Source organism: Suricata suricatta, chromosome 16, assembly GCF_006229205.1.
Source record: "Suricata suricatta isolate VVHF042 chromosome 16, meerkat_22Aug2017_6uvM2_HiC, whole genome shotgun sequence".
Taxonomy (NCBI): Eukaryota; Metazoa; Chordata; class Mammalia; order Carnivora; family Herpestidae; genus Suricata; species Suricata suricatta.
In genome coordinates, this window is record NC_043715.1 from 54,512,875 (window position 1) to 54,525,224 (window position 12,350).

The following is a 12,350-nucleotide window of genomic DNA, read 5'->3' on the forward strand; positions in this document are numbered from 1 at the left end:
CCCTCTCTCTCTCTGCCCCTCCCCTATTCAGTCTCTGTCTCTCTCTCTCAAAATAAAATACATAAAAAAAGAAAAAAGAAAAGAAAATGTAGTTTGAGCAGCCCTTCTTGAATGGAAACTACTTGAGAAACCTAGTTTCATTTTTCTATGTCTCACCGAGGAGCATCTGCTTTCCAATTCATCACCCTGTTAAATTCTCCAAGATTCTCCTTCAGCTCCATCAAAGGTCCTTCACATCCGCAGTGAGGGCCTCCATAATCTGATTGATTCTACTTTGCTTTGAGGTTTGGGGAAATCTCTGATTTTCTGCAGAAGTCTATGTTCATTCATTTCTGAGGATTTGCCTTGTGTGAGCTGTGTGTGAGGGTAGCGGTAGGCATACTGGGGTTTAGTGCAGAAATCCCGGGAACACTGGGGACAGACACAGCATATTATCTGGTTTATGTTTTCTAATATGTGGAGGCTTTAATCTTAATCCCACAAAATTGAGACTCACTAATTTCATCAGATAATAAGGCACCTCCCTAAAATGAGAAAGTTTAAGCCTTTATTTCACTCTAAAAGTTCAGTTTCTAGGTCGCATGGGTAGCTCAGTTGTTAAAGCATCTGACATCAGCTGAAGTCATGATCTCACACTTAGTGAGTTTGAGTCCCACACGGGCCTCTGTGATGACAGCACAGAGTAAGCTTGGAATTTTTCGTTCTCTCTTTTCTCCCCTACTACATGGTCTCTTTCTCTCTTTCAAAATTAATTAAAATATGGGGCACCTGGGTGGCTCAGCCAGTTGAGCATCCTGCCTCAGCTCAGGTCATGACCTGGTGGTTAGTGGGTTTGAGCCCCGAGTCAGGCTCTGTACTGACAGCTAGCTCAGAGCCTGGAGCCTGCTTCCAGTTCTGTGTCCTTCTCTCTCTGACCCTTCCCTGATCATGCTGCCTCTCGCAAAAATAAAAACAAAAACATTTTTAACATTTTAACAAAATTAATTAAAATAAATTTAGAAAAAAACAAAAAGTTCATTTTTTTAATGTTTTATTTATTTTTGATACAGAGAGAGACAGAGCATGAGAGGGGGAGGGGCAGAGAGAGAAGGAGGCACAGAACCGGAAGCAGGCTCCAGGCTCTGAGCAAGCTGTCAGCACAGAGCCTGATGTGGGGCTCGAACCCACGAATGTGAGATCTGACCTGAGCCGAAGTCGGAGACTTAACCGACTGAGCCACCCAGGGGCCCCGAAAAGTTCATTTTTTGATACTATTAACTAATATGAGAAAATCCACTCTATATGTTCCATTCCTCAATGGCAGAATAATTTAAAGCTCCTACTATTTTCCTAGAAATTCTCCATAAATTAATGCCACAGGAGAGACAGAACATTTAGAATTAAAAACTTGCATCCTATATTAAAATCTCTATTGTTCATTTTTTCTTAATAATTGAACTATTTTATAATTTTGTCATGTATAATATGAAGTTCCTGTGACTTTGTCATATATTTTTTCACGTTCTGAGTAGTTGTATATGAGATTAAATTACACTTTATTGTATCAAAAATATTTGAATTTTTGGTAATGTTGTTGTTGAAAGACAGAGTGAGCAAGGGAGGGCAGAAAGAGAGGGACACACCGAATCTGAAGTAGTTTCCTGTCTCTGAGCTGTCACCAAATTTTCAGCCCCGGGGCTGCAACTCCCAGACCATGAAATCGCCGCCTGAATCAAGTTGAATGCTGGACCTACTGAGCCACCTACACACTCCTGTCGCTATAATACTAAACTCTGACTATGCACCCGTGAAAAAAGGCACATTTTGAATTGCTGGCATATCTTCATGCACAGAAAAATTGTAAACTATATTCATTAATATCCACCAGGAAAACTCTAATGAAAGCCTTCATGAATTATGCACTAAAAGACATTATTATTACACACAATTTAAGGGTATAACTTATTTTTGAGAATCAAGAATGGAAATAACTTTCATTTTTTTAAGGTTTTTTTTCTTTCCCATGTATTTTGAGAGATGGAGAGAGAGAGTAGAGGAGGGGCAAAGAGAGAGGAGAGAATTCCAGCAACCTCCACACCGTCAGTGCAGAGCAGAATATGGGGAAGGAACTCATAAACGTTGAGATAATGACCTGAGCTAAAACCACGAGTCAGAAGCTCTACCATCTCTGAGCCACCCACTCACCCAAAACCTTTCATTTGTGAACAAACAACATTAAAGCTGTAAAATATGCCAACAATAGCTTTAAAAAATTTGGGGGGGATTAAATAAACATACAATCTGAGTGATGTAGAAAATCTAATGATTTGGGTGCCTAAGTCAGTCAAGTGTCTGACTTCAGCTCAGGTCATGATCTCACAGAGTGTGGGTTCAAGCCCTGCATCAGACTCTGCTGATGGCTCAGAGCCTGGAGCTGCTTCAGATTCTGTGTCTCCCACTCTCACCCCTGCTCAGCTCACTCTCCTTCTCCCTCTCTCAAAATAAAGTAAAGATTAAAAAAAAATCCCTTAGAAATTAAAAAATTGAAAAAAGAAAAACTAATGATACCTTTTCCTGAAGTTGAATTTCTCTGATTTCAGTTTTGTGTATAGGAAATTGTAATTCTATCCATCAGATAGTAGAAGGTAGAATGCCTTTACTTTTATTCTTTACCTTTCAGCTGTATCTTTAGATGATACGGAGAAGCTCCTTCCAAAGATATTCACAGAATCTTCCTTCCAAAGAGTGTCAGTGGATCCATATAAACCTAGTGCTGTTGAGAATGGACCCTTAGTGATGGACTGGAACAGGGATGGGGAGAGTGAAGGGCATCAAAGATGTCTGGGGACTCCTTTTCCAGAGAACAATTATGAATGTAATAAATACAGGGAGGTCTTTGGTCAGAGTGCCAACCTTATTACACATAAGAGTATGCATTTGGGAGAGAATCCTTATAAATATAATGAATGTGGGAAAATAGTTAACCAGTCATTTAATGTTGGTGATCAAGAGAGGATTCATGTGGGAAATCACCCATACACGTGCAGTGAACCTGGGAACAAGCTTAGTCAGTCGTCAAGACTACATATAAACAAGACAATCCATACTGGGCAGAAAGGTTACATTTGCAAGGAGTGTGGCAATGTCTTCAACGGGCACTCAGCACTTATTCAACATCAGAAGGTGCACACTGGAGAGAATGCTTACCAATGTGTAGAAGGTGATAAAACTTTTAATTATGGCTCATCAGTAAATGGACATAGACTAATTCATAATAGAGAGAAACCTTACACACATAAAAAATGTGGAATGGCCTTTACCCAACACTTTCCTCTTACCAAACATCACCGAATCCATACTGGAGAGAAACCTTACAAATGTAATGAATGTGGCAAGACCTTTAGCAGGCCCTCAGAGCTCACTAGGCATCACAGAATTCATACTGGAGAGAAACCTTACCGATGTCAAGAATGTGGTAAGGCCTTTACCCAATCCTCCGTCCTTACCAAACATCACCTGATCCATACCAGAGAGAAACCTTACCAATGTAAAGAATGTGGCAAGGCCTTTGCACAAATCTCAAGCCTTACCAACCATCACAGAATCCATACTGGAGAGAAACCTTACCAATGTCAAGAATGTGGGAAAGCCTTTACCCATTCCTCAGACGTTATCAAACATCACCGAATCCATACTGGAGAGAAACCTTATCAATGTAATAAATGTAGCAGGGCCTTTAACCAGCCCTCAGAGCTTACTAGACATCACAGAAGCCATACTGGAGAGAAACCTTACCAATGTCAAGAATGTGGCAAGGCCTTTACCCATTCCTCAAACCTTACCAAACATCACAGAACCCATACTGGAGAGAAACCTTACCAATGTAACGAATGTGGCAAGGCCTTTACCCAGCTCTCAAACCTTAACATCCATCACCAATTTCATACTAGAGAGAAATCTTACCAATGTAAAGAATGTGGCAAGGCCTTTATCCTGCTCTCAGACCTTACAAGACATTGCAGAATCCATACTGGAGAGAAACCTTACCAATGTAAAGAATGTGGCAAAGCCTTTACTCGCCTCTCGGGCCTTACCGACCATCACAGGATCCATACTGGAGAGAAACCTTACCAATGTAAAGAATGTGGCAAGGCCTTTACACACATCTCAGGCCTTACCAACCACCACAGAATCCATACTGGAGAGAATCCTTAGCAGTGTAAAGTATGTGGCAAGGCCTTTAGCTGTTCCTCACACCTTAGTCAACATCACCAAATCCATACTGTAGAGAAACCTTACCAATGTGAACAATATGGCAAGGCTGTTCAGCAGTCCTCATGCCTAAATCGACTTTGCAGATTTCATACTAGATTGACACTTTGCAAATATAAAGAGTATGGCCAGATCTTTAAGTGACTTACACCTTACCAACATCACAGAATTCATACTAGATAAAAGTCAGCAATGTATAGAATGACTTCAGGTCTTTATTCACTCTTCACCCTGTACTCATTATCACAGATTTCATATTAGAGCAAATCTTCCAAATTTAAGGAATGTAAGGAAAGTTTTGAGGACTGCTCATCCCTTATTTCACATTTAAAAACTTATACTGGAAGGTAACCACTGAATACTAAAGAATATGGCACGGCTTTTAAACAATGCTACATCCTGAGTCCTGATCGGAGAAGGAATACTGGGGAGGATTTTGCAAATATAAAGAATTTTGGAAGCCGGTTATTCAGAGGTGAAGCTTCATTCTGCATCCCAGAATTCATACTGGAGAAAAAGCTTAAAATGTACAGAATGTGGTAAAACCTCTATGACTGCTCAACCCTACTCAGGATCACAGACTTTATACTGAGGAGAAACATTCCAAACATAAAGAATGGGTCCAGCCTGTAGCTGGAACTCACAACTTGCTCCACATCATAGTTATCTTACAACATAGAAAGTCACATGTGGAAAAAATTGCAGCACTTAGAAGTGGAATTTGATCTTTAATCAGTATCTGAAAATGCACATAAGATTGAAATCCTACAGACATCAAAAGGAGGAAAGGCCTTCATTTTAAATTTACCCTTTAGCAAACTCCAGACAGTGTATGAAAGAAGGTAGTTTGGAAGACATAAATATTTAGAAAAATATATATATTGACATCAAATATCAATAAATGTCACAGAATTCACCTTGGAATGTAGCATAACAGTTTCTATTAAGTCATACATCAAAATACTGATGTTAAGGAATAATACAAAGTTAAACATGATGTGTATGCTATTATGCCTCAGAGGAGTAAATGGATTAGTTTTGGTAATGTTGATATTTGAGAGAGAGAGAGAGACTTAGAGACAGCAGGATTGGGGAGGGGCAGAGAAAGAGGAAGACACAGAATCTGAAACAGGTTCTAGGCTCTAAATTGTCAACACAGAGCCCGATAGGGAACTTGAACTCACGAACTGCAAGAACTTGAACTCACCCTCTGGGCCAAAGTTTCATGCTTAACTGACTGAACCACCCAGGTGCTCCTAAAAGGACAAATTTTTGCATAGATATCATTAATTTCAGTCTGTGTGCTCTTTTTTGTCACATCCACCCTATCTGACATTTGTGACTAGAAAATATTAGTATATTTCTACTCTCAAAATACTTCGAAAATTCATTAATTCTGAGTGGCTTTTGAAAATTATGTCCCTGATTATTGATGCAGCAGAGATATGACATGCCCTTCTTCACTACGTGTGACTCATGCCTCATTCTCCATGGAAGATGAAGGGCAACATAGTACACAATGTATAAAGAAAATATATATGGAGATGTTGTTGGTGAAGACACTGATGCAAGTTCCAATGAAGGAAGTGTTAAAAACATCATTCTTTTCCCTGTATTAAGACAAAAACCTTGTTGAATATTACAAATAAAATAATTTCCCACTACTTTTTAAGCCAAAAAGAGGTGGCAGTGCAGTGAAACACTGGTGTAATTTCACTACAGCAATAGTTAGAGAATGTCATCTGATGTGGTTGGAATGATGAAATCCTCAGAGAGATTAGAAAGAGCATAACTAATTCTCCCCAAATACCATACAATGAGAAATACACATTTTGAATATTGTCTAAAAATGTACTTATATTTGGAGACAGAAAGATAGAGTGTGAGTGGGGGAGGGGCAGAGAGAGATACAGAATCCAAAGAAGGCGCCAGGCTTGAGCTATCAGCACAGTCCTGTTCAGGTTCAACTCATAAGCCATGAGATAGTGACCTAAGCTGAGGTCAGATGCATAACTGACTGAGCCACCAGATGCCCCTATAAATACACAGTTTTAATGAATGACCTCAAGCCTGGACATAGCTTTCATGTGTCACAACAAATACTTTCTGAAGGCTTGTATTCTAGATTTTGTACAATTGTAATGGAGTGGGTTTGAATGTATGACTCAGTCTGTGTGTGAAGTTAATACATTTAATTAATAAAATTGTGTGTATTTTGTTAACATGCTTGTGTACAGAGTGGCCTGTTATCCCTACACCAATGTTAACCTATCTCATTATTAAATCATAAAGGGAGAGGTGGAAAGTAAGAAAATGTGAAGATCTCTTTCCAATGTAGAATGGGAACTCGACGTGAATCCCTTTTGGAACTTCAAAGTCACAGGCAACTCTTGGTCACATCCTCTGAGGAATAAGTGTCAGAGGGATAAGAAACTGGCCAATGTGGTGGGTTTCTGAGGATTAGGGAAGTGCCATTACATCTTCATGATTTTACTGAATTCCTATGTGTTACTGAGGACCAGATGCTGTGAGATGACACACATTCCTGTGATGCCCAGGCCTTGATCAGTGGCAGTTCTGGAGGAGGACATATCGAATGATGTAATCATTGTGGGCATAGCTTTCATCTGTCACATTTTACGGTAGATATTGGAGATGATGCTCTAAGGGCCTAGGTACAGGGGAATAGGTTCTGAGGCAGGAACCCAATGAGATCGATTAGAAAGCTGTATTATTTGAACTGTTTTCATTCTGTGAATTAGGGGTTGTAGACAATCTACAAAGTCACATAGGCAGCAGGGAATTTTTAACGGGGAGTCAAAGAACTACTGAGCCTTGACCTGCAGGAGAAGCAGTGGTCCAGTGCTGAATCATTCTTGATGTGATCTCAAGACTTGCTGGCATCAGAAAAGGCCACTTTTCTACCACGGCCAAGCTTGATCTCCTAGGAACATTGTGCTACTTGTTTCCCCAGCATTAGTGGTCAAGGAAATCTCAAAGAAGCTACAGTTAGTCAAGCAATAAGCCAGAGACAATAGATCAGTGCGTTAGAGGTATGTGCCCATGACGGTATTTGGAACAGTAATGGTCTGAGAAAGTCTGTATTTGCAAAGTAACACACGTACAGCCTTCAGGCAGTGTTTATGGGGCTTCTACTCTGCACACACACAGCTTTTACTCACAGTGCTGTGCTGGGGACCTCAAGAATGTGCATGTGAGTTAGCCTTCTCATACTTTAAGACTTGTAAATAGGTGTTCTATATTGCACCCAGAATATAGATGCCGTGCCCTGCCTCTCTGTTTCTTTTTCTTCCATGACATTAATGTGTAAAAGAGGAGCTAAATGTGATTTGGAAGAATATACAAATGCATGAACTGAAGCCTGAGGAAATTCTCATTGTTGACTAAGAAGCAAATTGGCATGTGACAATCAGGAGAAATTCAAATTTAATAGTATATGAGTGGACACTCCACAAACACAGGACAGTTGCCAAGGGAAAGTAAGGTGTATATGGGTTTGAAGAGGAGAGAAGGAGGAGGAGAAGAAAGAATGAAGGAATAATGAGGAGGAAAGAATCAGAAGTCTGGGGCCTCCAAGGGAAGAAACGTAATTCACAAGGCAATGAAAGGCAAAAATTTGATAAGCAAATATTTTCTGCACCACTCTAAAACAGGAGGCCATGGAAAACTTTGTTCACATGGTCATTACTGGGTTGCCTATGTTGACCATACTTAGGGTTATATCATAATGTAGTCACGTATGCTGACTGCTCTCATCCTGGGGCAGCCTTTCTATGTATATTATTTTTTAGACAGGGAGGTGAAAGGTAAACATTTTTTTCTGAATCTGCTTAATTTTAATCTGCCAAGGGGTCCACTGTAGAGGAGCTTGACGGGGGCTCATACAAACTGGAGGCTTAATTTTGAACGCGTATTAACTCTAAATAATCTTTCTGCCAAGCGTCGGACCACCATAGAAGAGCTTGAGGGAGGCTCCTACAAACTGGAGGTGATTGTGTTGAATTAAATAAGAATCACACAGAAAAAATACTACTGTGTGAAATCACATGGGATGTAAAGTAAGTCAAAGTCGGGGCCATGGGTGTTTCATTCGGCTAGGTGCCAACTTTGGTTCAGGTCATGACCTTGTGGTTCATGAATGTGAGCCCCGTATTGGGCTCCCACACTTACGTTGCAGGGCCCACTTGGGATTCTCGCTATTTCCTCTCCTTGCTCCTGTCTCACTCATGCCTTCTCTATTTTACAAAATAAATACTTTTAAAAAGTTAAAGTGACAGTCCTCAAAGTACGGATTAGAATATTGCCAGCAACTGAGGGTGACGGAAATGTTGTGATGATGATGGCATCTTGAGGTTTCAGCAGGGGGACCTCTCAAGCCCTGTCACTCATGGTCAATGGCAGATCCAATAGGAAGGGAAAGTCTTCACGTTCCTCAAACTTGACCGTGGTTGTAGGCTATCATTCCTGGTCCTGTGACGTCAATCCACTAGGACCTGGACATTTAATTTAGGATGACCTTTGATGTATTTGAAAATGAAATGTGGTGTTTTTTTTTTTTGCCACATTCCTTGATAAAGATGCATGTGTGCTTAGTGTAAAACTCACCTGATTTTGTTGTGTGGGGAGACAGGTTGGGAAATATTCCTTGTGTTCTTTTGTTGTAAAGAAACCTGGTTCTTTTCCCATGGTTTGGTTGGCGGTGTCTTGAATCAACACCCACCAAGAGTGAAATCAGTTGCGGGTTATAATTTCACAATGTGTATGGATACTTACTGTTTTGTCCTTCAGCAACAATTGGATGTTTTCAAGTGGAAAACAAGGTGCTGAATGAGTCTGCACAAGAAGCACTGACGTTCATGAGAAAGACTGAAATGTCGGCACCAAAACAACCAGTTCTCTGCTCCCATGTACCTGCTTAGGGGTTACAGTAAAAACCTAGCTCTTTTTGAGACTGGAAATAAACAGCCAAACCCAATGTTCAGCTCCTACAATCTGGTCACTGAGGGAAAGTCCAGAGTGGGGCCAGACCTGGAAAGTCTTCAGAAGAAGGTACATCTGAGTGGTGCTGTGTAGGGAGAGGATTCTAGGCTTCTGAATTCTCAACCCTATGGTTTTTGCCAGGTCCCTACCTGACTTTGTGCAGGGGACAGTGACAGACTGTCCCACAATGTGTACTTTTGCCATATTTATTATTTTGAAAGAAAAGCTACTTAAGAAACAGCCAACGGAATAGGAACACTCTGCCCTCCTAGCTGTCCCTGGAAAGCAGGAAATCAATATTCCATGTAATAGACCCCTATGCTGCACAGAGAGGGAAAGAGATATTCTTACCACTGCACATAGGGAATTTAGAGCTGAGCCGTCTTCAAGTACAAGCCTTGTTACTGTTCACTAGTTTGCTACCACTACCCAAGTTCCATTTAGAATTCTGTACTAAGGAAGGTCAAACAGACCTTCCTTTTCTGCTGTGAAATCCTCACAGATGGATTGGCTCTTTTTTACAAAGCAGAAAACCTATCTGTATCGGTCCATTCGCTAGGTTTCAATTTCATAATTTGGTTTTTGGGTATATGTATTTCCTCTGTGACTTTTTTTCCTTCTTTGTTCTGTCTCTGTCAGTTTGAATCTCATACCAGCTAAAATCATCTTGATAAGTAAATGAACGTTTATTTTCCCCAATACTTTTCACAAGGTATCCCAAATAGCCTATGTGCAGTGTTGAACATCTGTACGTGCCTACCTTATGATAAGCAGTCTATTTGCATGCAGAATAATTCTTTTAAATCTGGGTTAAGCATCATCTAAATTTGAGGTTCCTTTTGTAACACCTTGTTACAGTGAAGAGGGTGACAGTCACTGTGTCAGACATGGTGATATAATGTTGGTAAAGATGGTGTGTTTTAATGATACTCCTGGATATCCACTTAAGGTTCTCACAGGGTTGCTTAGAGTGTCAGGTGAGAGATCTCTGGCCAGTGAGGTGGAGGAGACTTGCCTGTGGAGGACAGCTGCCCTGAATACAAAAGAAATAACCTCCTGTCAGTATCCCTATGTACCGGCACTTTATTTAAGTTTTTTTATGTTTATTTAGTTTCTTTGAGAGAAAGACACAGAGGGTGAATGGAGGAGGGTCAGAGAGAGGGGGAGACACAGAATCAGAAGCAGCCTCCAGGTTCTGAGCAAATGGTCAGCACAGACCCTGATGCGAGGCTCGAACCCACGACCTGTGAGAGCGTGACCTGAGCTGACGTTGGCCGCTTAACTGACTGAGCGACGCAGGCACCCTGTTCCCTCAGATTTAATCTTACTCCTTCTTCATCATGAAACAGCATTTGTGCCCAGTGACTGGACCCCAATATTGGGGCCATGAGAGGTAAAAGGTGAGCACAACACCTGCATCTGGATGATGCCTCAGCAAGAATGAGGAGCAAGAGGCTCCCTCCTATGATGTCTCCGTCATTTTATCAGACATGGGCTTCCTTCTTATTCCTTGTGTTCATATGTAAAATGTATCTTATTTTCTAGCAATATTACTGTTTACTTGGGATAGCTGAACATAAGTAAGAGCTACAATGTAAACCAGATTTTTATATGTTAATTTTATTCATGTTAAATATGAGTAACCTGCTACACAACTTGATGGGACCAGTTTCTACTGCTTATAAAAATCCTATATCCACACAAACAAATGAAAGGCTTATAAGAACAGTCAGAGCTGTGAAAGACCATGGGGATTTTGGGCCTAAAAACTGGGTGGACTGATTGAAGCAGAAGTGCTCACTGCCCCTGCCTGCTGACATGTGTCCCCACTAATAGGTAACAGAGAGCGCAGACACGTGACTACCCTAATCACAGGCTAAGTGGTAATGAGGGAGTTACCTGCCAGCTGAGTCAGCATCCCTGGAAGGTCAGCCAGGTACAGTGGCCCCAACCTAAGTTGGGTTCAGACACCGGGGATACTAGTACTTTTGGAACCATAGCACATGCCTTGCTGATCCTGCCTGTTATAGTTTCCAGGAGGCTGGTTCCGTTCCCAAACCGACTCTGCCACATGCCACATCACTGTAAAGTGATGTCCAAAGGGCTTACAGGATCCAAAACTGCCTGAGAAAGATTAGTAATCTCTGTCATCAAACAGGCTCTGCTACTAAGGAACACCCAGGAAACAAATTTAATCATGAAGAAAATTAGGTGTTTGTCGAGGTCGCCAAGTTTTCTGTCTGCCTCAGGCAAGGATTATCACTCTCCAGAGAGTGAACCAACAAACAAGATTTGCATTCTAGAGGCTGGAGACTGCCATTTCCTGGTCAAAATAACTTTGGCGTCTGTCATGCTGTGCCAGACATGAGTGGCCAAGGCGCACAAAAGATCAAAACCGGAGTTTGGATTATTCAGTGCTAACTCCCCTCTTCCCAGCATTGCTGAGGCAAATCTGCGCATTTCTTTTGATATTCATTTGACTCTGTTTACCTGGTAACTGACCTTGGTCAGCTGCTTTGTTTTCCCACCTTGAAACCTATATAAAAGACAGTTTTCTGAATAAAGCTCTCTCTTTTGCCTGATTGGAAAACCCTGAGTTCTGTCTTTACTTTCTGCGTCTCCCTCTCCTGCCCCCTTTTTCTCTCTCTCCCTCAGAAGGACCCGCGATGATTCTCCGCCCTGCCGGTGGGGGCAGATGAAACAGGTACCGCTGAACGCCTAGGGCGAGCTGCCCGGCCCGCGGGATTCGACAGGTGTTCCCTGATCTCTGGAACTCACCATATTTGCCAAATCCCCAACGTTGTTACATTTATTCTCAGATATCACCATCAGGAGCTGCCTCAGATTGTGGATTGACTACAGGCTCTCTCCAGTTGCCTCCCCACATTTCAAAATATTTCTCCACATGTGCTTTCAATAGGTCTTCTCTTTGTAGGGAGTGGTCCGTCATCATTGTTCATCTCTGTTCAATTCCTGTCAGTGCTAAGTGTCTGAACTAGCACCGTGGTCCACTGGTCTTGAATCCCTCTAGTCTCAGTTAAGAGGTCAGTGAGGACACTCTAGTCATAACACAGGCAAAGAGTTGTCTGAAATGCATA

General features: G+C 41.4%; 1 protein-coding gene across 1 annotated transcript in view; it reads left to right on the forward strand.

The window, feature by feature from the left end:
* Positions 1 to 4,194, forward strand: part of LOC115281197 (zinc finger protein 501-like) — a 4,382-nt gene extending 188 nt beyond the window's left edge. Inside the window, exons 2-3 of the mRNA XM_029926535.1 lie at positions 2,660 to 3,914; positions 3,999 to 4,194. Coding sequence (XP_029782395.1) covers positions 2,776 to 3,914; positions 3,999 to 4,194 — 1,335 coding nt within the window. The 5' untranslated portion in view covers positions 2,660 to 2,775. The remainder of the gene's footprint in view (positions 1 to 2,659; positions 3,915 to 3,998) is intronic.
* The last annotated feature ends 8,156 nt before the right edge of the window (positions 4,195 to 12,350 follow it).